Genomic DNA, 27406 nt, shown 5'->3' on the forward strand with positions numbered 1-27406 from the left:
CAAGAGGACTCACACAGGAGAGAAACCCTTTGAATGTCCTGATTGTGGGAAAAGTTTCAGTCTCAATTCTGACCTGGTGAAGCACCAGAGGACACACACAGGAGAGAAACCGTATGAGTGTCCAGTTTGTGGGAAAAGTTTCATTGCAAACTCCCACCTGGTGAAACACCAGAGGACTCACACAGGAGAGAAACCATATGAGTGTCCACAGTGTGGGAAAAGTTTCAGTCAGAATTCCAACCTTGTGAATCACCTGAGGACTCATACAGGAGAGAAACCCTTTGAATGTCCTGATTGTAGGAAACGTTTCAGTCAGAAATCCTCCTTGATGTATCACCAGAGAACTCACACAGGAGAAAAACCTTTTGAATGTCCTGATTGTGGGAAAAACTTCAGTCTCAATTACAGCCTGCTGATACACCAGAGGACACATACAGGAGAGAAACCGTACGAGTGTCCAGATTGTGGGAAAAGTTTCAGTTATCGTTCTACCCTGGTGAAACATCAGAAGACTCACAGAGGAGAGAAACCATATGAGTGTCCAGATCAGGGGTGTCAAACTCAAGTTCATTGTGAGCCGCATCAGGGTTGTAGTTGATCTCAGGGGCAGCATGACCAAAGTGGTCGTAGCAGGGCTGGTGTCACGTGGCCAGCTTGACATCGCTCATGTTGGGGGATGCCTGTGGTGGCCCAGGCAGGTCTGGGGGGATCCTTTGTCTCCAGCAGAGGAAGGTGAGACCAGGGTGAGCAGCAAACCCTTATCCTCCAGCAGAGCTTCACCGTCCCTCTCGGACCACGCAAAGGACCCCCAGACAGCAGCGCAAGCGCCCGGACACAGCCCTCGGAGCACGAGCGCCCAGCCTGGCCCTCAAGCACTGGGACCCCACAGCCCAGCCCCACTTCTCCAAGGACCCCAGCTGCGCTTACTTCCTCCTCAAGGCTCCTGCTGCTTTGGTCGTTCTCCTTGGGCATGTTGCTAATGGTGTATGCAGGAGGGCTAAGTGTGTGGGTCAGAGGGAGGCCCACTCCCTCTCCATGCGATGAGACCCAGCTTTGTAACCAAAGCATCCTCAGCAATAAAATGGGAGACCACCAGGAGAGGTCAGGAGGAGGGGACAAGGGGATTGCGAAAGGGCAGCAGGGCTGCTGGTGGCCAAGTGCTAAGGCAGGACATATCTAAAGCTGGCTGCAGTCCAGTTCTAATGGCTGCCACCTTGTGGCAGCTCAGCGCTCAGTCCGCCTGGATTGGGCCAAGTTGCCGCCAGCCAGTCCTTTCATGTTTCCAGGGCAGACCCGCAGGCCAGATCTAATCACCTTTCAGGCCAGATCTGGCCTGCGGCTCTTGAGATTGACACCCCTGGTCCAGATTGTGGGAAAAGTTAACATTATTTTTGTTTTGAATATATGTTGTATTGGTACATTTTTCTTTTAAAAACAAAAAAAAATCCATGTCTATACTGTGTTGTTTGGGCACAATTTTAAGTAAAGATACAACAATAACCATAATCATACTAGTAATCTTAACAAACATCAATATTAATCACAGAGGAATAATACAATTAGTTTATATATCTTGCAAAATTTTCAATATAAATTTTTATTATCTTTTAAAATTCTGTTTAGTTTCTAACCTGTTTCTATTAGTTAACCAATGGTATAATAAATCACATGTTAAAAATATTCTGTTTCTTCCTTTTCTTTTATCTTAAGTGTCAATCTATCCATCTCAGCACATTTAATATTTTTTTATTACACTTTCATCTGTCAGGACCTCATCATTTTTCCAATGTTGTGCAAACACTATTCTTGTTGCCGTTACTACATGAAAAATTAAGTATGTATTCCCTTTATTATACTGTTCTGGTAATATACCCAGCAGGAATATTTCTGGTTTCAAATTTATATGTTGCTTTATCTTTTTTTCTAACCAAGTATGTATTTTTGTTCAATATTTTTTTGCCTTTGGGCATGTCCACCACATGATAATATGAACCTGGTATCTGATTACACTTCCAATATTTAGTTGATAAATTTTCAAACATCCTTGCTAACCTCTCTGGTGGTAAGTGCCACCTATAAAACATTTTGTATACGTTTTCCTTATAAGCCGTTGACATTTTTAGTTTATAATTTCTATCCCACAATTTCTGCCATTTATCTAATTCTATTGAATAACCAAAGTTTTTAGCCCATCTTATCATTGTTTCTTTCACTTGCTCTTCCATTTTAATACCCAGTAAGTAGCTATACATTTTTAAAATTAATTTTTCATCTGTCCCTAGTAGTCTAGTTCTGTTGGTTCTTTATAGAAACCATACATTCTTACATCTTCCTCATATCTTAATTGTAATTGCACATGTGGCCCCCATGCCTAGTCAGTTCTTATTTAGATTTAAGTTCCCCTTTATCTTTCAAAATGTCCTTATACCTTACAATTTTTTCCATATTAATCACATTCGGATGTATCAGTGCCTCCATCGTGGAGAGCCAAACTGGTATTTTCATGTAATGTCTTTCTTTAATTTCCCCTCATACTAACAATAATGCATTAATAACAACATGTCTTTGAAAATATCCATGTATTTTCTTTTGCCCATAGCATAGAAAGGCATGCCACCCCAGTTTGAGATCATGTCCCTCCAAAGTTAATAGTCTTTTATGTCTCAGATTTACCCATTCTTTCATCCAGACATGTGCAGAGGCCTGATAATATAGCTCCCAATCTGGCAACCAAACCCCACTTTAAGTTTAGTATCTTGTAGCAGTTTCAATCTTATTCTTGCTTTTTTCCCTTGCCAGATATATTTTAATATTATTTTATTTAGTTCTTCAACTAATGTTTTTTCTAATTTTATCGGGAATGTTTGAAATAAGAATAACAGTCTCTGCAAAATGTTCATTTTTATTGTGGCTATCCTTCCTATCAACTATAGCTGCAGGTTTTTCCATTTCTCCAAGTCTAATTTGATTTGTTATAACTGTTTCATATGGTTATCTTCTTTAATAGTTGTGAATCTTGCTGTTAGCTGAATTCCTAAGTATTTAACTTTCTTAACTATCTGAATATCTATCTTCTCCAGCAACTCTTTTTTTTTGTTTGTTTCTCTGTAACATTTTTAACCAGTATTTTAGTTTTCTCTATTCATTTTCAGTCCTACAACTTCACCATACTCTGCTATCATTTTTATTAACTTGGATCCAGATTCTTATGGTTCTTCTAAAATAAATACCAGCTCATCTGCAAATGCCTGTAGCTTATACTCTTCTGTTTTTATTTCCATTCCTTTATTTCTTGTCTAATATTTCTGTTTAATACTTCCAATGTTAATATAAATAATAGGGGGGACAGCGGACATCATTGTCTTGTCCCTTATGTTAAAATTCTCTGTCATGTCCCCATTAACTATCACTTTTGCACTTTGTTTGGAATATATTGCCTCAATCATGTTAATGAATTTCTCCCCAAAGTCCATATATTTTAATTGTAATAACATAAATTGACAATTTACATTATCAAATGCTTTCTGTGCATCTAAGAATATAAACATTTGTTTTTCAGGATGCATTTCATAATACTCCAACGTGTTCAAAATAATTCTCATATTGTTCTTAACTTGCCTTTTAGGTAAAACTCCATTCTGGTCTGAATGTATAAATTCATTCAAGAATCTTTTTAATATCTGCAATTATTGAAGCATATATCTTGTAGTCGGCATTTAGTAGTGATATTGGCCTGTAGTTTTTTATCTGCATTAATTCTGATTTTTCTTTCGATATTAGAGTGATATTCGCTTCCAGCCATGTATTTGGTATTTTGGTCTCGTAATAGTACTTCATTATAAACTTCCAACATTGGGAAACCTAAAGTATCTTGTAGACATTTATAAAGTTCTGCCAGTAGTCCATCTGGTCCTGGTGTTTTATTATTTTTTTGTCTCTTGATCGCCTCTGTTAATTCCATCATTATCTTTTCATTTAGTATAGTCTTCACTGTTTCAGGCACTTTGGGTAATTCAGCTTTCTGCAAGTATTGTTTTATTTTTTCTTCTGACACCTTCTCTTGATTATATAGTTTTTCATAGTAGTTCTGGATTATTTTCATTTTGTTTCATTTTGATGGTGGAGGATTCCCTTTTCATCTAACAAACTGTGTATCAATTTCTTCTCTCTATGCTAACCATCTTCCTGGCTTTTTGGCATTTGCAAAGTAGTTTTGTTTTGCTCTTTTAATCTTTTGTGCTAATACTTCTGTTTCCATTAAATTGAGTTTGTGTTTTATCAGTTCCATTTGTTCTTTTAAATTTCTTTTTTGTGGTTCTTTCTGTAACTCTGTTTCCAGTCTTTTATATTCTTCTGCTAGTCTCTTTTGTGTTTGCGTTTTTTTCTTATTCTTTTTTTGCTGTATAGGTGATCACTAATCCCCAAGTATATGCTTTTGCTGTATGCCATACATTTTGTACTGAAGTCTCTTTTTTTTCTTTTTGAAAAAGAAATGAATTTCCTTCTGCATTATTTGTATAAACTTTTGTGCTAATACTTCTGTTTCCATTAAATTGAGTTTGTGTTTTATCAGTTCCATATGTTCTTTTAATATCACTTGGTTCAACATCCATCTCGCTTTTTTCCTTTGACCTTTCCATTTTATTTTTATTGGATTATTATCTGCCCATACATTTGTTTCAATTTTTATCTCTTCTACATTTGTTCTTAATTCCGATGTCATCCATATCATATCTATTCTTGACCATGATTAAGGTTTATCTGAGTAGACTGTATATTGGTTCTTCTCTAAATTCATTTCGTTCCATGCATCTTGAATTGATAGTTCTTCTGTCATTTTAAAGAAAGTTCTTGGCAGTGTTTTCTGTGCTTTTTTACCTATTTTTCTGTTTCTATAATTCAACTTTACATCCACTATTGTATTGAAGTCCCCTAACAAAAAGTTACAGTTATTGTTCTAGCCTTGTTATACACCAGAGGTCTCACACAGGGGAGAAACCCTTTGAATATCCTGATTGTGGGAAATCTTTCAGTCAGAATTCCTACATGGTAATACACCAGAGAACTCACACAGGAGAGAAACCATATGAGTCCCGAATTGTGGGGGAAAAAATCAGTATTGGGTCTAACCTTATAAATCATGTACTTTTACACACAGGGGAGAAACCTTTGAAATGTTCAGCCTATGAACAATGCTTTATGCATAAATCATCTCTGATTGCTCAGAAGAAAGTTCACATGAGGCAAACATGGAACAGTTTAGAGAAAGCTTGAAATTCATTTCTGATCTCCCATTCAGAGTATAGAGGAGAAATTGATTATTTAAATTCTGGCTTTTTTTAGTCACCAGATCTCAGGATTAGACCTGTAGGTGGAGAGAGAAAAAATGGAAAATATTAGTTTGATAAAGGCTAACTACCTGTTTCTGATTATCAGCAGATGTTTCTGGATGTTTACATTTGCAGAAGTTGTGGAATTTCTGCAAACAGGCTTTTGGGTGGTATTTTTTGTATATGTGTGTATGGAATTCCCACATGTGGAATTTTAGCCTTCTATCTTGGTGAACTCCAGATTTTCAACCTCACAATTTTCCAGCCAACATACAATTAGTCTTCAAGATATAACTGTCATGGGGCCTACCAATTATGGTTACACCTTGCAACAGCCGTTAAGTGAGACTGCTTTGCTTAATTGTGCCCCATCCCCCCGGTCTCTCTGATGCAGTCGTTAAATGAATGTATAAATTATTAAGCGGAACACTGGCTACCTCAGAGTTGGGGGAAGGTCTTAAGAGGCCTAGCGCAGGCCCAGGCTTTCCTTCCAAAGGCCTCCCATAACCATCTCTTAGGCCTCTCCTTCCTAAAACAGGGTCCCTGTAGTCCTTAGGTCTAAGTCCGACCCACAGGCATCATAGCCGCCTCCTCTGTGTTTTTTGAAGATCTCTGAACCTTATGTTGGGGAAGAAGGGTAGGACTGTATGACTATTTCATGGAAGCAGCCGTTATTTTCACTGTGCCTGGGATTCATCGCTGGGCCCTGAGGTGGATTTGTGGAAGTGGGTGCCATTTTGCCACGACTGCGTCAGGCCCAAAATGGCGGCTGCTTCTGGGTCATTGTCATGCAGGAGAGGGAGCTTGAAAATTTACATGTGGAATAGGTGTTGGGCTTGTGGGGAGTAGGCCCGAGGCCCAGTGAAAAAAAGCAGTGTAACATTTCAAATGAAAAGCTATTCTGCCTTGCAGATGAACCTGGTGGAGAAGAGCTGTAGGAATATTGAGTTGAGGAGAAAAGGGATCGTGGCTTTGATCAAGATCTCCAGGTTTATTAGCAACTCCTGCTGGGATCTCCTCTTCTTGGAGGTGCCTTTGATGGCTGCTGGGCAATAGCAGCACCATATTACGTGTTGCATCCCCCTTTGTGTTGGTGATATAAGGGGAAAAAATGTACAATGGAAAATGTTTCATTTTAAAAACGCATTGTGTAAGAAGAATAATTTTGACAAGGAAAAAATGGGTAGTGTCGGTATGGCTATGAACATTAGGGTAAGGCAAAATGCTTAAACTTGCCTCAAACTGCGAGATGGGCAGCAAATAAGTTTATTAATAAATAAATTTAATAATAAAAAGGTAACTGTTGCTCAGTTGTAAGGTCTCCATACATATAGTAGGTTTTTAAAGCACTACAATTGTTAACCTACTTGTACATGTCTGTTGTTCATTCTGTATCTCTACCAATCTGTCTTCCTCAGCTTCCCTTCCCTCTTCAGTGTAAATATAAATTTTCAATCGTACATCAGTCCGGCCACCCTGTGGCTGTGATGATGTGAAAGTAGTGCCTAAATTTAGGATAACTTAGAATAGGCAGCACAGAGAGGTAGTGCTTATTTATGACCCCTGGTGGCACTGAATGACGGAGATTTATGATCAGTCCTCAAAAGTTCCAACCATCCCAGAATCCCCTGAACACCTGATTGCAATCCAACATATGGCGATCCATTCATACGACAAAACAACTAGACACAAGGACAGTATTTCCCCCATGCCATCACTCTGCTAAACAATTCATTCCCACAACACTCTCTTATGCCCTCCGATGTCAAATCACATAATTGGTCTGTATTACTATTATCCTTCTCATCTTTCTTATTATCTATTCCCTTAGCATCTTATGACTATAACTTTATTGTTTGTATATTATGATTTATGTTGATTGCTTATTTAGTACCCTAATATGAGCCAGCAGTGTGTGGCAGTAGCCAAAAAAGCTAATGAAATTCTTTGTTGTATATACAGAGGCATAGAATCAAAATCACATGAAGTATTAGTACCGCTTTATAAAGCCTAATTAAGGCCACACCTGGAATACTACATCCAGTTTTGGTCACCACATTACAAAAAAAGATGTTGAGATTTTGGAAAAAGTGCAAAGAAAACCAACTAAGATGATTAAAGGCCTGGATCCTAAAACGTACGAATGAAGAATGATTGCAGGAGTGAGACATTTGTTAATGAGTTTTGCCCCATTTTATTACCTTCCTTGCCTCAGTTGTTCAGTGAATCACAGCAGTTTTTAAGCTAGTGACACGGTTGTAAAAGGAATCTGGTTTCTCATTGATTTTCCTTGTCAGAAGGTTGCAAAATGGGGATCACATGAACCCTGGACACAGCAACAGTCATAAAAATGAATCAGTTGCCAAGCATCTGAATTTTGATCACATGACCATGGAGATGCTGCAAAGGTCGTAACTGAAAAACGGTCATAAGTCACTTTTTTCAGTGCCGTTGTAACTTTCAATGGTCACTAAATGAACTGTAAGTTGAGGTCTACCTGTATTTATTGTCATGAATACTGCTGGAAAGTCCTTTGCACCTGGATCCAGTTTAAACAGACGTTCTCAAAACCAGTTCTGAACACTTTTTTGGGTTTACAGTTATAACAAAGGCTAACTAAAGTTAATCCCTAGGAGACTTTGTTCCAAAATGAAATCGTGATTGCAAATACATTTTTTGTTCCGTGTTGCTTTAAATCTGTGCTGTAAAAAGCTGTTCTGGCCATTGAATTCTGCATGAGGAAGCAGGGTTGGTTGGGAGATCGTTAGTGAAACTCCCAAAAGCTGAACAGGTTAAAAGCACAACATTCAGCAGCTAGAGTAGATCCAGAAATGTAGACTCCTCTTACTGAATTCCTTTTCCTGTAGCTCCTTTGGATAAAACTTTTAGTTTGGTGGTGGTGGTGTTTAATTTTGCTGGGCGAATCTCAACAGTTCGGAAAGAGTAAGTTAAATTTGAAACTTTCAGAAAAAGAAAAGATCAGAGAATAAGAAATCCAGGAAGGGGGAGTGGGGGGGGAGGTTAAAGGGAAATTATCCTCGAGTAAATAATTTCTTTTTTTTAAAAAACTACACCTATTCAACTCTCTCCTGGTAAAGGAGAGTATACAACAGTTGGTCCTTGCAGACCTCTCTCTTCCTATAGAAAATTGAACCTCCATGTTCAAGCATAGCACACAGCTCCACAATCCAGGTGTGGGAAAAGGCATAAAAAGACGGTGCGGAGGCGTCACAGGTGGGGGGACAAAATGACAAAAAGTGCATCGAGGCAATTGAGTTGCAAGCGGTGTCTCTTTGTTTTGATGAATCGTGACATAATTCCGTGGAGATTTGAAATGGGTAGGACGTCACGGCAACGCCTCTATTTGCATGTTTGCCAAAGCCTCCAATTAACAGAATAACAGGAATTGGAAGGGACTTGTAGGTCATCTAGTCTAACCCCCCTCTCCCCCCATCCCGCGCCCAAGCAGGAGACCCTACACCATTTCTGACGGATGGCAGTCCAGTCTCTTCTTGAAAGCTTCCGGTGATGATGCTCCCACAACTTCTGAAGACAAGCTGTTCCTCTGGTTGGTTTTTCCCACTGTAAGATACAAGATACAAAGGTTTACATCTGGTAGGAAAAATGTGCAGGCCAAGTATAGAATGGAAGAGGGGCAACCTAGCAGTAGTTTCTGTGAAAGGAATTGGCGTTCTTACAGAATATACAGAATAACAGAGTTGGAAGGGACCTTGTAGGTCATCTAGTCCAAACTCCTGCTCAAACAGGAAAACGTATACTATTTCTGAGAATGACAGTCCAGTCTGTTGTTGAAAGCTTCCAATGATGATGATGTTGTTAGTTGCGAAGTCGTGTCCGATCCATCACAATCCCATGGACAACATTCCACCAGGCCTTCCTGTACTTTATCATACCCCAGAGTCCAATTAATTTCATGCAGACTGCTTCATTGATTCCATCCAGCCACCTCATTCTCTGTCGTCGTCTTCTTTTGTCCTCAATTGTTCCCAGCTTTAGGCTCTTCTCCAGTGAGTCCTTCCTTCTCATTAGGTAGCCAAAGTATTTGAGTTTCATCTTCAGGATCTGGCCTTCTAAAGAGCAGACATGGTTGATCACCTCTAGGACTGACCGGTTTGATCACCTTGCAGTTCAAGGGACTCACAGGAGTCTCCTCCAGCACCATAGTTCAAAGGCCTCAATTCTTTGGCGCTCAGCCTTCCTTATGGTCTGACTTTCGCAGCCATGTATTGCAACTGGAAAAACCATAGCCTTGACTATACGCACTTTTGTTAGCAGGGTGATGTCTCTGCTTTTTAGTATGCTGTCTAGATTTGCCATAGTTTTTCTCCCCAGGAGCAAGCGTCTTTTAATTTCTTGGTTGCAGTCCCCATCTGCAGTGATCTTGGAGCCCAGGAAAATAAAATCTGCCACTACCTCCATTTCTTCTCCTTTCTTTGGAATTGGAATGTAAACTGACTTTTTCCAATCCTGTGGCCACTGTTGAGTTTTCCAAATTTGCTGGCAAATTGAGTGTAGCACTTTTACTGCATCAACTTTTAAGATTTTGAATAGCTCAGCTGGAATACTGTCACCTCCACTAGCTTTTTTGTTGCTCAGATTTTCTAAGGCCCATTTCAATTCACATTCTAGAATGTCTGGCTCGAGGTCAGTGACCTCCCCATCGTGGTTATCAGGAACATTAAGCTCGTTGTTGTATAGTTCTTCTGTGTAATTTTGCCACCTTTTCTTAATCTCTTCTGCCTCTGTTAGGTCCCTGCCATTTTGGTCCTTTATCATGCCTTTATTATATTTTTCATGTTTTGCATGAAACATTCCCTTCATATCTCCAATTTTCTTGAAGAGATCTCTGGTCCTCCCTATTCTGTTGTTTTCTTCTATTTCTTTGAACTGTTCATTTAAGAAGGCATTCTTATCTCTTCTAGCTATTCTCTGGAATTCTGCATTCAATTGGGTCTATCTTTCTCTCTCCCTTGCCTTTCGCTTCCCTTCTTTCCTCAGCTATTTGCAAAGCTTCCTCAGACATGATGATAAAGACATCAGTTTTTGGTGTTAATTCTATAAGGTGCTGTAGGCCTTCATAGAATCGGTCAGTTTCATCCTCTTCAGCACCAGTAGTTGGGGCATAGACTTGGACTATTGCGATATTGAGTGGTTTGCCTTGGATTCGAACTGAGATCATTCTGTCATTTTGGGGATTGTATCCCAGTATTGCTTTTCATACTGTTTTATTAACTATGAAGGCTACTCCATTTCTTCTGAGGGATTCTTGCCCGCAGTAGTACACCTGATGGTCATCTGAATTAAATTCACCCATTCCTGTCCATTTTAGTTCGCTGATTCCTAAATTGTCGATGTTCAGTCTTGTCATCCCTGGTTTGACCACGTCCAGCTTGCCTTGATTCATGGATCTTACATTCCAGGTTCCTATGGAGAATACAGCTTTAAAGCATCGGACTTTCCTTTCAACACCAGATGCATCCACAGCTGAGCATCCTTTTGGGTTTGGCCAGTCACTTCACTCTTTCTGGCGCTACTAGTACTAACCCTCTGCTCTTCCCCAGTAGCATATTGGACATCTTCCGACCTGAGAGGCTCATCTTCCAGTGTCATATCTGTTTGCCTTTTGGTACTGTCCATGGGGTTTTCATGGCAAAGATACTGGAGTGAGTTGCCATTCCCTTCTCCAGTGGATCACGTTTTATCAGAGCTCTCGGCTATGACCTGTCCGTCTTGGGCCCTGCAAGGCATAGCTCATAGCTTCATTGAACTACACAAGCCCCTTCGCCACGACAAGACAGTAATCCATGAAGGGGGCAACTGTATTACTGCAACAGTATTAATTGAAAGGGGAAAAAATAAAAGTTGGAGACTGGAAAGGACCTGGGAAATGTAAGCTTTGCAGAAGAGGAAATCAAAAAATGCTTGATCAGTGTAAATTATGCTGACTGGGGAACTCTGGCAGTTGAAATCTCCACATCTTTATATTGCTAAAAATATAGAATCATAGGGCTGGAAGGGACCTTGAAGTCTTCTAGTCTAACTCCCTGCCCAAGGCAGGGGACCTTATGCCATCTGTCAAATGGTTGTCCAATCTATTTTTGAAAATCTCCAGTGATGGAACACCCACAACTCCCAAGAGGCAAGATATTCCATTGATTAATTCTTCTCACCATTAGAAAATGTCTCCTTACTTCTAGGGTGGATCTCTCTTTGACAAGCTTCCACCCATTACTTCATGTCCTACCCTCTGGTGCCCTAGAGAATAAGTCAATCCTCTCTTCTTTGTGACAGATCCTCAAGTGTACTGGAATAGGAGCTATCACATCTCCCTTAACCCTTCTCTTTCAGTCTAGGATACCCCATGCTCTGCCTCCTGCCCCTTGGTTTCCCCAAAGCCCTATGGGTCTCCTCCATACTCCACCCCATCACCATTTACTGACTTACATTTTGATGAACTCAGGAAGTTAGAGTAGAGAAGGCCATTCCCTCGGTGGACCATGTGGCACAATCAAGAAGAAATCCAATATCTTTTGTTTCCATGGCAATCCTTTTTCCCCAGCCAGTATAAAATATTATGATTTCTTCTTAGCTCCACTGGAGCTAGTTTTATGCTACTGGTGCTAAGAAGATACCATAGTGGTTTACCCTGGTTGAGGATTAAAAGATTGGCCTGGAAACATAAGAGTTGGGGTTTTTTCTTTGCTCTACCAGCAAAAGACTAGCGTAAAACTAGCACTGATAGTGTGAAGAAGAAATCCAATCTCTTTTGTTTCCATGGCAATATTCTTCTCCCAAGGCAGGGTAAACCAGTACGGTATCTTTTTAGCTCCTTCTGCATAAAATTAGCACCAGTGGAACTAAGAAGAAATTGTAGTAGTTTATGCTGGCTGGAAAGGATTGCAATTGAAGCAAAATAGGCATGATTTCTTCTTAGCCCCGCCAGCGCTAATCTTACGCTGGTAGAGCAAAGAAGAAATCTCATCTCTTTTGCTGGGTAAATCACTACCGATTTATGCTGGGTGGGCCAAAAGGATTCCCATGGAAGCAAAAGGAATTGTACGTCTTCTTGATTATGCCACGTGGCCCAGTTGACTTCGTGAGCTCGTCAAAAATTAAGTAAGTGAATGATGACAGGGGAGTGGGGTTGGGGAGGAATCCCTAGAAGCAAGTATATTGGCAAAGCAGGCCAATGTACTGTGGTCTGGGGCCTCTGAGTAGTGACGGGCAAGATGGGAGGGAAATAGGTGGGTGGGTGTGCTGCAGCATCATTGCAGTTGTTCAAAGGCTGAAGGACCACAAGGGGGCCCCTTCAAATTTCAAGTTTGAAACAGATTCGTATTTAGCATTGGGGGCAGTGGTGTGTGGCTCCCAGTTTGCCCTGGTTCAGGAGAACCGGTAGTGGCGGCGGTGGGAGGCTTCGCCCACCCGCCCAGACGTCATCAAAAATGCTCTGCGCATGCGCATAACCTTCTGCACATGCATAGTAGTGCTATGTACTCACAAAGTGAGCGCCTGTGCCCTACCGATAGCGAACCGGTAGCGCCGGGATTTGAATCCCATTACTGATTGGGTGTGTGTGTTGTAACTTTGAACTTTTGTTGAATGGCCTGTCATACCTCAAGGATTACCTGTACTACTTTTTTTCACATCTTCTGCAACCTTTTTATTAACAATAAAACTTACACTTTCATTTGAATCTTACAGACAAAGATGCCAATATAACAACACTGGACAACAAGCAACATTGAAAAGCAAAGCAAATTGAAGCAGAAATAAAAAATAGTTCCCATTTCCTTCAGAAAGCCTATTGTGGGAAAAGCACAGAGTTCAAATCACAAGAGGATCCACACTGGAGATCAGCCATATAAATCCTCTGAATGTGGCAAAAGCTTCGGTCACAATAGCTCCCTTGTGATTCATAGAAGGATCCTCATAGTAGAGATGCCCTACAACTGCTCCCAATGTGGTAAATGCTTTCGCAAGCATGGCAACTTTGTGATACATCAGCGGACTCACACTAGGGAGAAACCATATGAATGTCCAGATTGTGGGAAAAGTTTTATTGCAAATTCCCACCTGGTGATACACCGGAGGACTCACACAGGAGAGAAACCCTTTGAATGTTCTGATTGTGGGAAACAATTCAATCGCAATTCCCACCTAGAGATACACAAGAGGACACACACAGGAGAAAAACCCTATGAATGCCCTGATTGTGGGAAAGGTTTCAGTCTCAATTCCAGCCTGGTGAAACACCAGAGGACTCACACAGGAGAGAAACCCTTTGAATGTTCTGATTGTGGGAAACAATTCAGTCAGAATTCCAGCCTGGTGAAACATCAGAGGACTCACACAGGAGAGAAACCCTTTGAATGTCCTGATTGTGGGAAAAGTTTCAGTCTCAATTCCAGCCTGTTGATACACCAGAGGACTCACACAGGAGAGAAACCATACGAGTGTCCAGATTGTGGGAAAAGTTTCAGTCACCATTTTAACCTGGTGAACCACCAGAGGATTCACACAGGGGAGAAACCATACAATTGTCCAGAGTGTGTGAAAAGTTTCAGTCAGAGTTCCAACCTTGTGGATCACATGAGGACTCACACAGGAGAGAAACCCTTTGAATGTCCTGATTGTGGGAAACATTTCAGTCAGAAATCCTCCTTGGTGAAACACCAGAGGACTCACACAGGAGAAAAACCTTTTGAATGTCCTGATTGTGGGAAAAACTTCAGTCTCAATTACAACCTGCTGATACACCAGAGGACACACACAGGAGAGAAACCATACAAGTGTCCAGATTGTGGGGAAAGTTTCATTTACCGTTCTATGCTGATGAAACACCAGAGCACTCACAAGGGAGAAAAACCATATGAGTGTCCAGATCAGGGGTGTCAAACTCAATTTAATTGAGGGACGCATCAGGGTTGTGGTTGATCTCGTGGGTGGTAGTGGCCAAAGTGTGTGTGGCTGGGGTGACGTCGCATGGCCAGCTTGACGTCTGTTGCATCATGGGGTGCCTCTGGCAGCCCAGGCAGGTGTGGGCAATTCATTGTCTCCAGCAGTGGAAGGCGAGACAATAGTGAGTGCCAAACCCTTGTTCTTGCCATCCCTCTCAGGCCAAGCAAAGGACCCCCAGATAGCAGCTCAGTCTGTCCAGAGCCCTGGGACCGCAAGTGCCCAGCCTGGCCCTCAAGCTCCCCTTGCACTGGGACCCCACAGTCCAGCCCCGCTTCCCCGAGTGGGTGCCTGGCTGTACTTACCTCCTCCTCAAAGCTGCTGCTGCTGTGCTCGCTCTCCTTGGGCACGTTGCTCATGGTGTATGCAGGAGGGCAAAGTCAGAGGGAGGGCCATTCCCTCTCCATGTGAGGAGACCCGGCTTTGTAACCAAAGCATCCTCACAAATAGGATGGGAGACCACCAGAAGATGTCAGGAGGAGGGGACAAGGGGATGGCGAAAGGGCAACTGGTGGCCAAGTGCTAACTGAGGACTTCCCTCAGAATTTGACTCCCTCTCATTATAATCTTTCCTTTTCCTTTCTTTTTTCCCCTTTTCTTCTTTTTGCTTCCCTCATTTTTTTCCTCTCTTCTTTCTTCCCCTATTTCCTTGTTTTCCCTTCCTTGGTCTCTTTCCTTCTTTTTCTTTGTCTTTCCTCTCCCTTCTTGGATGCTCAACTGCAAAAGGAGAAACATTTCTGGATGCCTCCTTGCCTTGTGATCAAATGCCACGTTTGCTAGTAGTTTGTGGCCAAAGACTGAGAATAAACCAAGCTCAGTTTTTCCCGTGCTTGCATCTAGTGGGAGAGTCCACAGACAACAGCAAAACTATAAAATTGTTGGTTGTGATAGTTGATCAGAGCTCCTCTGTTTTTTATGTACAACAACTTTAGTGTTTAGGAACAGAGATAAATTAGTTGCTTTTTTATTAATACATAATCCTTAAAAGGGCTGTCCTGTAGGGAGCCTCCCATGGTCTAATTCAGACTGGAAACATAGCAAAGGAAAATATTTTCCCCACTCGGCTTTGTCCTGTTTTCCCCACTGGAAATGGTTGTTTGCAACACACAAGGAGGGGATATTTTCCTGAGAGCTCACAGTTCAAGAATACCAATGTTAACTTGGATTGCCCATAAAGTTCGGTCCGTGATAAAACAGAAGACAACATTGCTTTCTCCTTTGAACTGGGGCATCTCCAACCAAGTTGCCTCTCTCTCCTTCCTTCCTTCCTTCCTTCCTTCCTTCCTTCCTTCCTTCCTTCCTTCCTTCCTTCCTTCCTTCCTTCCTTCCTTCCTTCCCCCTTTCCTTTCTTTTTTTAACCTGCCAGAGGCTCCCTACAGACTTCCCATATTGACTTCAGCATGGTTTTTAGCTCACATTTCCCGGACGTGTATTTTTCTGTGTGTGTGTGTGTGTGCCCCTTGCAGCCCAGCCAGGGCTGTGATATTGGTAGGGGTGATAGCAGCACCATATTGCTGACGTATTTGTTGCATCCCCCTCTGTGGTGGCGATGTGAGAAAAAAATGTACAGTGGAAAATGTTTCATTTTTTAAAAAATGCATTGTGTAAGAAGAATAATTTTGACAAGGAAAAATGGGTAGTGTCAGTATTGTTATTAGGGTAAGGCGAGCTTTTCTGACTCGCCTCAAATTGCGAGCTGGGCAGCAAATAAGTTTATTAATAAATAAATTTAATAATAAAAAGTTAACTCTTGCTCAGTTGTAAGGTTTCCATACATATAGCAGGTTTTTAAAGCACTACAGTTGTCAACCTACTTGTACTCTGTCTCTTGTGCATTCTGCATCTCTAAATACCATTCTGTCTTCCTCAGCTTCCCTCTTCAGTGTAAATATAAATTTTCAATCATACATCAGTCCGGCCACTCTGTGGCTGTGATGATGTGAAAGTAGTGCCTAAATTTAGGATAATTTAGAATAAGCAGCATAGAGAGGTAGTGCTTAGTTAATGACCCCTGAATGGCACTGAATGAGGGGGATTTATGATCAGTCCTCAAAAGTTCCAACCATCCCTGAATCCCCTGAACACCTGATTGCAATCCAACATATGGCAATCCGTTCATACGACAAAACAACTAGACACAAGGACAGTTTTCCCCCCATGCCATCACTCTGCTAAACAATTCATTCCCACAACACTCTCTTATGCCCTCGGATGTCAAATCACATAGAAGGTCTGTGTTACTATTATCCTTCTCATCTTTCCTATTATCTATTCCCTTAGCATCTTATGACTAGAACTTTATTGTGTGCATGTTATCATTTATGTTGATTGCTTATTTAGTACCCTAATATGAGCCAGCAGTGTGCGGCGGCAGCCAAAAAAGCTAATACAATCCTTGGTGGTATATACAGAGGCATAGAATCAAAATCAGATGAAGTATTAGTACCCCTTTATAAAGCCTAATTAAGGCCACACCTGGAATACTACATCCAGTTTTGGTCACCACATTACAAAAAAGATGTTGAGACTTTGGAAAAAGTGCAAAGAAGAGCAACTAAGATGATTAAAGGCCTGGAGAATAAAACATACAGTATGACGAATGGTTACAGGATTTGGGTTTGGCTAATATATAGAAAAGAAGGACTGGGGTGGGGACGGACATGACAGCAGTATTCCAGAGGCTGCCACAAAAAAGGAAGGGTCAACTTATTTTCCAAAGTACCAGATGGCAGGCCAAGAAACAATGGTTAGAAACTAATCAAGGAGAGGAGCTATCAGGAATTAAGGAGAAACTTCCTAACAGTGAGAACAATTAACCAGTGGAACACTTGCCTTCAGAAGTTGTGGGTGCTTCATCACATCTTCTTTTTAAAAAGAAACTGACAATCACTTGTCTGAAATGGTATAAGGTCCCCTGCTTTAGCAGGGGTTGGACGAGAAGACCTCCAAGGTCCCTTCCAGCTCTATTCCGATTGATTGACTGATTGACTATCACCAAGAGTTGTATCTTATGATTTATGAGCATTATATTTTATGATTATGATCATGATTTATGATCAGTGTACATGATGTACACTGAGAGCTAGTGCACCAGAGACAAATTCCTTATGTGTCCAATCACACTTGGCCAATAAAGAATTCTATTCTGTCCTGTCCTGTCCTATCCAGTGGTGGGTTGCTACCGGCAGCAGTGGTGGCGGGAGGCTCCGCCCACCCGCCCAGACGTCATCAAATACAATCTGCGCATGTGCAGAAGCTGCTGGCTTCCCACAAGCAAGGTCAATGAAGAAGCCAGCAGGAAAGTTCAAAAGCCATTCATACTCCTGCCATATTCTCTCTTAAGGAGCACCCACAGCACCGGTTCTGCCCTTACTCCATAGTGCATATCTACCTGCCTAGCTATTACAGCAGACACTGGTGGACACTCCTACAGCCGGCTGCTTGCAGAACAATAGCCAGTTATCTGTGAGGGTATTTGCCAGGGTATTTGCGAGACCGCCTGCTGCTACCGATAACCTCCCACCAGCCAATACGCTCTCACAGAGAGGGCCTCCTCAGGGTGCCGTCGATCAGGCAATGTCGGCTGGCAGCCCCCAGGAGGAGAGCCTTCTCTGTGGGGGCACCCGCCCTGTGGAATGAGCTGCCTCCTGGAATACGATTGATCCCGGACCTCCGGACCTTCCGTAAAGCCCTGAAGACGTTTTTATTCCATCAAGCTGGCCTAGCCTAAATGGTTTTTAATTGGGATTTTAAATTTTATGGATTTGGGGGTTTTAAATTGGGAAGCCAGTGATTTAATTCTTTTTAATTATCTTAACTTTTGTATTTGTATGTTTTTTAATTTTGGCTGTTCACCGCCCTGAGTCCCTTCTGGGAGAAGGGCGGTATATAAATTAAATAAATAATAATAATAATAATAATAATCTACTTGCCAGCCTGTTTGTCAATTGCCCTAGGTCGGATTTGTGACTTCCTGAGATTTACTTGTTGACTTTGCATATTAGAAACAGCAGGAAATTACAATGAAGTCCTTGCTTAATGACAGCAGCAAGGACTGTGGAAATTGCCTAAGTGATGTAGTCATGTGATACAGCTAGTCCTCAATTTACGACCACAATTGAGTCCAACATTTCTATTGCTAAGTGAGAAATTATTTAAGTGAGTTTTGCCCCATTTTACGACTTTTCTTCGCTTCGTTGTTAAGTGAATCACTGCACTTGTTAAATTAGAAACACGGTTGTTAAGTGAATTTGGCTTCCCCATTGACTTTGCTTGTCAGAAGGTTACAAACGGGAATCACATGACTCCAGGACACTGCAACCATCAAAAATATGAGTCAGTTGCCAAGCATCTGAATTTTGAACACATGACCATGGGGATGCTGTAATAGTTGTAAGTGTGAAAAGTCACTTTTCCAGTGCAGTTGTAACTTTGAACAGTCACTAAACGAACTGTTGTAAGCTGAGGACTACCTGAATTGCACTTTACTAATGATAAAGCCGAGGTGGCTCAGTGGTTAGGGTGCAGTACTGCAGCTACTTCAGCTGACTGCTAGTTCAGCAGATCAGCGGATCAAATCTCATCAACTCAAGGTTGACTCAGCCTTCCATCCTTCTGAGGTGGGTAAAATGAGGACCCAGATCAGGGGTGAAATCTAAATTTTTTTGCTACCGGTTCTGTGGGCGTGGCTTAATTAGTGGGCAGGGCTTGGTGGTAAGGTGACTGGGTGGGCGTGGCCAAGTCAATGTCACTTCTTTGCCCTTTTTTAACCTACACAACACAACTGGCTCACCCACAATGTAAAAGCAGCTGTGCTAGACCCAAAATGGCCCCTGCAACAAGCAGGAACCTCACACAGCCACAAAAAGCCCAAAAAACCAACTTTCACACTTTACACACGCAAAATTCCACATACAGCTTTGTGAGATTTTGTGTGTTTGTGTAGTTAGAGTGAAACACTACAGAAACACACTAAATCTCAGAAAGCTGCACAAATATTATTTTATTTTTATTTATTTTTATTTTTATATAAAAGCCGCTAAATTTAAAACTTCCTAAACTTTAAATGGCTATGTCTAAAAAAAGAACAACTAAAAAAAACCCCAATTGACTATTTTTTTTAAAGCTCCCAAAGGGGAAAAAAACTTACCCAATAGAACAGGGGTCTCCAACCTTGGCAACTTTAAGACTTGTGGACTTCAACTCCCAGAATTCCTCAGCCAGCTTTGCTGGGAGTTGAAGTCCACAAATCTTAAAGTTGCAGATAGAGCTGCTCACAGATGAGCTTGATTGCAGGCAGGGAGATTGCTGATGCAGTGGATTGCGTTGCGATCAGCAGCTAAGGTAAGCAAGCTGGAGGCTGGGGTGGGGGTGGGGGTGGGAGTGGGGTGGGGAGAAAAAAAAACTTTTTTTTCTTTTAAATGGGTCTGACAATCCAAGCTGAGTTGCCTGATTAGCAGAGCTAATTAGCAGATCGTCAGAGCTGGGATCCTCAGAGCTTGGCTGGTCAGAGCCATTTAAAAGAGAAAAAAGGCTCTGATGATCGCGGGGCTCAGCTGGGCATGGGGGGGCGGGGTCAGGGAGTTTTGCTACCGGTTGTCCGAACTGCCCGCCACCATCACTACCTACTCACCCGAGCCGGTCCAAACCGGGAGCATTTCACCCCTGACCCAGATTGTTAGGGAGCAATATGCTATATAGTATACTGTCTTTGGTGTAAGCCGCCCAGAGTCCTTGGAGAGTGGGCGGCATAGAAATATGACTAATAAATAAATAATAAATAAATAAATAAAGGTTTTCCCTGTTCAGTCATTTCTGACTGTAGGGGACGATGCTCATCTCCATTTCTTAGCCGGGGGAGCCAATGTTGTCCGAAGATGCTTCTGTATCCTTGTGGCCAATATGACTATAGACTGATGAGTGGTTCTTAAGAGAATTTGGCTTTCCTGTTGACTTTGCTTGTCAGTAGGTCACAAAAGGGAATCACATGATCCCAGGGTACTGTGACCGTCATAAATATGAACCAGTTGCCAAGCGTCTGAATTTTAACCACATGACCATGGAGATGCTGCAAAGGTTGTAACTGTGAAAAACAGTCATAAGTCACATTTTTCAGTGCCGTTGTAACTTTCAACGGTCACTAAATGAACTGTTGTAAGTCAAGGTCTACCTGTATTTATTGTCATGCATACTGCTGGAAAGTCCTTTGCACCTGGATCCAGTTTAAACAGACGTTCTCAAAACCAGTTCTGAACACTTTTTTGGGTTTACAGTTATAACAAAGGCTAACTAAAGAGAAATTGTTCCAAAATGGAATCGTGATTGCAAATACATTTTTTGTTCCGTGTTGCTTTAAATCTGGGCTGTAAAACGCTGTTCTGGCCCTTGAATTCTGCATGAGGAAGCAGGGTTGGTTGGGAGATCATTTTACAATCAGGTTTGTAAAACTTTCCAAGAAGCTGAACGGGTTAAAAGCACAAAGTTCAGCAGCTAGAGTAGATCCAGACATGTAGACTCCTCTTACTGAATTCCTTTTCCTGTAGCTCCTTCGGATAAACCTTTTAGTTTGGTGTTGCCGTTCTTGAATTTTGCTGGGCGAATTTCAACAGTTCGGAAAGAGTAAGTTAAATTTGAAACTTTCAGAAAATGATCAGATCAGAAAATAAGAAATCCAGGAAGGGGGAGTGGGGGGGGAGGTTAAAGGGAAATTATCCTTGAGTAAATAATTTCTTTTTAAAGAAAGCATAGCATGTTCAAGCATAGCACACAGCTCCGCAATCCAGGTGCGGGAAAAGGCATAAAAGGAGGGCGCGGAGGCGTCACAGGTGGGGAGAACAAAATGACAAAAAGAGCATCGGGGCTATTGAGTTGCAAGCGGCGTCTCTTCCTTCGATGAATCGTGACTCGATCCCGCGGAGATTCGAAAGGGGCGGGGCACAATCTTAAATCTGAAGATGGGGGTAACATTTTTGAACTTGCATTGGGAATGGGTGCTGTAAAACTCTTATATGGGGAGGTGGTTAGAGGTTAAGTTACGTGCAACTGCATTACTGAAACTATTAATTGAAAGGGGAAAAAAAGAAAAGTTGCAGACTGGGAAGGACCTGCGAAATGTAAACTTTGCAGAAGAGGAAATCAAAAAATGCTTGATCAGTGTAAATTATGCTGACTGGGGAACTCTGGCAGTTGAAGCCTCCACATCTTTACATTGCTAAGAATATAGAATCATGGGGCTGGAACGGACCTTGAAGGTCTTCTAGTCTAACTCCCTGCCCAAGGCAGGGGACCTTATACCATCAAATGGTTGTCCAATCTATTTTTGATAATCTCCAGTGATGGAACACCCACAACTCCCAAGAGGCAAGATATTCCATTGATTAATTCTTCTCACCATCAGAAAATTTCTCCTTACTTCTAGGGTGGATCTCTCTTTGACAAGCTTCCACCCATTACTTCTTGTCCTACCCTCTGGTGCCCTCGAGAATAAGTCAATCCTCTCTTCTTTGTGACAGATCCTCCAGTGTATTGGAAGAGGAGCTATCACGTCCCCCTTAACCCTTCTCTTTTAGTCTAGGATATCCCATGCTCTGCCTCCTGCCCCTTGGTTTCCCCAAAGCACTATGGGCCTTCTCCATACTCCACCCCATCACCATTTGCTGACTTACATTTTGATGAGCTCAGGAAGTCAGAGTAGAGAAGGCCATTCCCTCAGTGGGCCACGTGGCACAATCAAGAAGAAAAAATCCAATCTCTTTTGTTTCCATGGCAATCCTTTTGCCTCAGCCAGCCTAAACTACTATGATTTCTTCTTAGCTCTGCCGGTGCTAGTTTTATACTGCTGGCGGTAAGAAGATATCATAGTGGTTTACCCTGGCTGTGGAGGGGAAAGGACTGGCATGGAAACAAAAGTGATGGGGTTTCTTCTTTGCTCTACCAGCAAAAGACTAGAGGAAAACTAGTGCTGATAGAATGAAGAAGAAATCCAATCTCTTTTGTTTCTATGGCAACATTCTCCCCCACAGCCGGGGTAAACCACTACGATCTCTTTTTAGCGCTGCCACCATAAAATTACTGCTGGTGGAACTAAGAAGAAATCGTAGGAGCTTATGCTGGCTGGAAAGGATTGCAATGGAAGCAAAATGGACATGATTTCTCCTTAGCACCACCAGTGCTAGTTTTATGCTAGTCTTACGCTGGTTGAGCAAAGAAGAAATCTCATCTTTTTTACTTCCATGGGAATCCTTTCCTCCCCAGGCAAGGTAAATCACTACCAATTTATGCTGGGTGAGGTGAAAGGATTGCCATGGAAACAAAAGAGATCGTAAATCTTCTTGATTCTGCCACGTAGCTCAGTTGACTTTTTGAGCTTGTCAAAAATTAAGTAAGTGAATGAAGAAGGGGAGTGGGGTTGGAGAGCAATACCTGGAAGCAAAGTTATTGGCAAAGCAGGCCAATGTGGGGCCTCTGAGGACTGACTGGGCAAGATGTTTGGGAAATAGGGGGGTGGGTATGCTGCAGCCTCTCTGCAGCTGTTCGATGGACAATTGGGAGGGGGCCCTGCAAAATTTCAACTTTGAAACAGATTCGTATTTAGCATTGGGTGTGTGGTTGTAGTAACTTTGAACATTTGTTGAATGGCCTGTTTTACCTCAAGGATTACCTGTACTACTTTTTTTCACATCTTCTGTAATCTTTTTATAAACAATAAAACTTACACTTTCATTTGAATCTTACAGACAAAGATGCCAATATAACAACACTGGACAACCGAGAATAAGAAGCAACATTGAAAAGCAAAGCAAATTGAAGCAGAAATAAAAAAATATTTTCCATTTCCTTCAGAAAGTTTATTGTGGAAAAAGTACAGAGTTCAAATCACAAGAGGATCCACACTGGAGATCAGCCATATAAATCCTCTGAATGTGGCAAAAGCTTTGGTCAGAATAGCTCCCTTGTGATTCATAGAAGTATCCACATAGGACAGATGACCTACAACTGCTCCCAATGTGGTAAATGCTTTCGCAAGCATGACAACTTTGTGATACATCAGCAGACTCACACCAGGGAGAAGCCATACAAGTGTCCAGATTGTGGGAAAAGTTTCACTGCAAATTCCCACCTGGTGATACACCAGAGGACTCACAAAGGAGAGAAACCCTTTGAATGTCCTGCATGTGGGAAAAGCTTCAGTCAAAATTCACACCTGGTGATACACCAGAGGACTCACACAAGAGAGAAACCCTTTGAATGTCCTGAGTGTGGGAAAAGTTTCAGTCAGAATTCCCACCTGGTGATACACCAGAGGACTCACACAAGAGAGAAACCCTTTGAATGTCCTGATTGTGGGAAAGGTTTCAGTGTCAATTCCAGCCTGCTGATACACCAGAGGATTCACACAGAAGAGAAACCCTTCGAATGTCCTGAGTGTGGGAAAAGTTTCAGTCAGAGTTCCCACCTCATTGGCCACCAGAGGACTCACACAGGAGAGAAACCCTTCGAATGTCCTGAGTGTGGGAAAAGTTTCAGTCAGAGTTCCCACCTCATTGGCCACCAGAGGACTCACACAGGAGAGAAACCCTTCGAATGTCCTGAGTGTGGGAAAAGTTTCAGTCAGAGTTCCCACCTCATTGGCCACCAGAGGACTCACACAGGAGAGAAACCCTTCGAATGTCCTGAGTGTGGGAAAAGTTTCAGTCAGAGTTCCCACCTCATTGGCCACCAGAGGACTCACACAGGAGAGAAACCCTTTGAATGTCCTGATTGTGGAGAAAGTTTCATTGCAAATTCCCACCTGGTTAAACACCAGAGAATTCACACAGGGGAGAAACCCTTTGAATGTCCTGAATGTGGGAAAAATTTCAGTCGGAATGACCACCTAGTGATACACCAGAGGATTCACACAGGAGAGAAACCCTTCAAATGTCCTGAGTGTGGGAAAAGTTTCAGTCAGAATTCCAGCCTGATGAAACACCAGAGGACTCACACAGGAGAGAAACCGTTGGAATGTCCTGAATGTGGGAAAAGTTTCAGTCTCAATTCCTACCTGGTGATACGCCAGAGGACTCACACAGAAGAGAAGCTGTATGAGTGTCCGGATTGTTGGAAAGATTTCAGTATTTTGTCTAACCTTTACACACAGGAGAGAAGCCATCTTGTGAACAATGCTTTAGGTGTAAATCATCTCTGAGTGCTCACAAGAAAATGCATGAGGCAAATATTGAACAGTTTAGAGAAAACTTGAAATTCATTTCTGATCTCCCATTTGGAGTATAGATGAGAAATTGATGATTTAAATTTTGGCCTGATTCTTTTTAGTCAAGAGATCTCAGGATTAGATCTGTAGATGGAGAGAGAAAAATAGAAAATATTAATTTGATAAAGGCTAACTACCTGTTTCTGATTATCAGCAGTACTTTCTGCAAACAGGCCTTTGGGTGGTGTTTTTTGTATTTTGATTATGGAATTCCGACATGTGGAGTTTCAGCCTTCTATGTTGGTGAACTCCAGATTTTGAACCTCACAATTTCCCAGCCAGCATACAAGTAATCCTCGAGATACAACTGTAACGGGAACTGACTATTATGGATGCATTTAGCAATGGCGACAGTGCTTTGGTTAACTAACCCCATCCCATGCTGTCTGTTATGCAGCTATAAAATGAATGTGCCAGTTGCTAAATAGGACACTGGCTACCTCAGTGTTCAGGAAAACTCTCGGAGGCTTAGCCCAGGCCCAGGCTTCCCCGCTTCCCCCCAGGCATCCTTAGGCCTCCTCCACCCCCCAAGACACCTATTACTCTGGTTCCCAACTCTTGGTTCCCCTAAGGCAGGGGTGAAATGCTACAGGTTTCCTCCAGTTCGGGGGAAGCCCTCCCCCCCAGCCCTTCCCACAGAGTATCCCCCAGGCTTTTTCCCACTCCCACTGGCTCCCTGCAGGCCTTAGGCCATTCTGTCACGGGGCCTTCCAATTACGATTACACCTTGCAGCAGCTGTTAAACGAGACTGCTTTGCTTAATTGCAGACAGGCTTTCCTTCCAAAGGCCTCCCGTAGGTCTCCCCAGGCCTCTCTGTCCCTCACAGAGTCTCCCGAGGTCTCTTCTGTCTCAGGGCCAAAATGGCGGCTGCTTCTGGGTCGTTGTCGTGCAGGAGAGGGAGAAATTGCTCTGTTTCGCTACCTTAACACTGTGCAGAAAGCCTTAAGGAATTGTGGGTGCACTGAAAATGATGGCTGCTTCCATGAGATCTTGAAAATTTACCTGTGAAATAGGTGATGGGCTTGTGGGGAGTAGGCCCGAGGCCCAGTGAAAAAAAGCAGTGTAACATTTCAAATGAAAAGCTTTTCTGCCTTGCAGATGAACCTGGTGGAGAAGAGCTGTAGGAATATTGAATTGAGGAGAAAAGGGATCGTGGCTTTAATCACAAGATCTCCAGGTTTATTAGCAACTCCTGCTGTGATCTCCTCTTCTTGGAAATGCCTGCTTGTTACCCTTTTATGGCTGCTGGGTGACAGCAGCACCATATTGCTGACGTACATGTTGCATCCCCCTTTGAGTTGGTGATATGAGGGGAAAAATGTACAATGGAAAATGTTTCATTTTAAAAAACGAATTGTGTAAGAACAATACTTTTGACAAGGAAAAAATGGGTAGTGTCAGTATTGCTATGAACAGTTGGGTAAGGCAGGATGCTCAGACTTGCCTCAAACTGTGAGATAGGCAGCGAATAAATTTATTAATCAATAAATTTAATAATAAAAAGGTAACATAAACATCTTTTGTCAACTTTCGCTCAGTTGCAAGGTCTCCACACATATAGTAGTTTCTAACAAACTACCATTGTTCTTCTTGTGCATTCTGTATCTCTACGACCGATCTGTCTTCCTCAGCTTCCCTTCCCTCCTCAATGTAAAATGAAAATTTCCTTTTAATCTGTTCTTAATGTTTGTATTATGTGTTTTTATCTGGCTGTCCACCGCCCTGAGTCCCCAGGGAGAAGGGCGGTATATAAATTTGAAGTAAAATAAAATAAAAAATAAAATGTAAACTTAAATTTCCAATTTCAATTGTACACCAGTACAGCCACTCTTTGTGCCATTTTTCAAGTATCACTAGACAGATTTCAAGGTTTTTTTTTAAATTAGTATTATTATGAGGGGTGCACTTCCTTATCCATAAGGTCTCCTTTTTTTATTTTTACTATAGTAATAATGAAATGTAAGGTCCCAAAACACACGAGTCACCAGAATGCCAAAGAGAGAGACTCAAGACGACGCTTGCAAAAAAGCAGATTTTATTTATGGCCAAAAACAAAATACTGGGTGGAACTATATTCAGAACATACAGATACAATGCATGCGAGGAAATAGCCACACCTTGGGAAAGGTATGGCGTCCTTTTATACCCTCAGAGACGTCAGTTTAGTACCCAATTCTGGCCTCCTAATTTAGGTTTGTGTATTCCTTGTTGCCCTGCAAGGGGGAATAGAAACTTCCCAATTAGTCATCCTTGAGCATTTCTTTGTTTACTCAATTGGCCACTTTGGCCCCCTGGCTCTGGAAAGCAGGAGTTTATCCAGATCAAACATAAATTAGGGCTGAGGTGTAAATTATCCCTTTGTTGATGGCTGTAGTTTCAACTGAGATATGTACCATGCTTTTAGATAGATCCTATTTTTATCAATAGCCGCACGAAAAAGTGCTGCTGAATTTTGTCCAAACCAGTCCCTTAGATTTTGAAGCCATGATGTTCTTCTTCTGCCTGGACATAATTTGCCTTCAATCCTTCCCCAGAGGATTAAATGAAGTGTGCCGTATTTTTCTGGATGTCGCATTACAAGTACGAAATATCCCAACTTTTGTTTTTTTAATTTTAATGGTTTTTTTTAATGTTATAAATAGGTGACTCAAAAGATTAGTCAGATTAGCATTGATCCTCATTACTTATTTTCCAAGAGTGTGTCATCAACATTTCATCAAAAAAGGACTACGGGATAATGTATAGGAATTAATGGCTAAAGGTAAAATTTCATGTTCATAGATATTCCAGAGGAAAAATTGCAGACCACAGGAACCATGTTCACCTTTAACATTTGGAACTAAC

At 41.9% G+C, this 27406-nt stretch overlaps 2 protein-coding genes across 2 annotated transcripts in view; both read left to right on the forward strand.

Moving 5' to 3' along the window:
- LOC117673538 (uncharacterized) overlaps positions 1–6386 on the forward strand; it is a 30238-nt gene extending 23852 nt beyond the window's left edge. The window contains exons 6-7 of the mRNA XM_087885247.1: positions 773–1009; positions 6243–6386. Of these exons, the coding sequence (XP_087741373.1) occupies positions 773–1009; positions 6243–6386 (381 nt within the window). The remainder of the gene's footprint in view (positions 1–772; positions 1010–6242) is intronic.
- The window catches only part of LOC132711724 (uncharacterized), a 36285-nt gene extending 9934 nt beyond the window's left edge, over positions 1–26351 (forward strand). Inside the window, exons 2-3 of the mRNA XM_087885248.1 lie at positions 13056–14261; positions 23119–26351. Of these exons, the coding sequence (XP_087741374.1) occupies positions 13293–14261; positions 23119–24495 (2346 nt within the window). The 5' untranslated portion in view covers positions 13056–13292 and the 3' untranslated portion in view covers positions 24496–26351. The remainder of the gene's footprint in view (positions 1–13055; positions 14262–23118) is intronic.
- Positions 26352–27406: the final 1055 nt, after the last annotated feature.

This window comes from Pantherophis guttatus, chromosome 2 (assembly GCF_059756535.1).
Source record: "Pantherophis guttatus breed Tessera chromosome 2, ASM5975653v1, whole genome shotgun sequence".
In the NCBI taxonomy this organism is placed as follows: Eukaryota; Metazoa; Chordata; class Lepidosauria; order Squamata; family Colubridae; genus Pantherophis; species Pantherophis guttatus.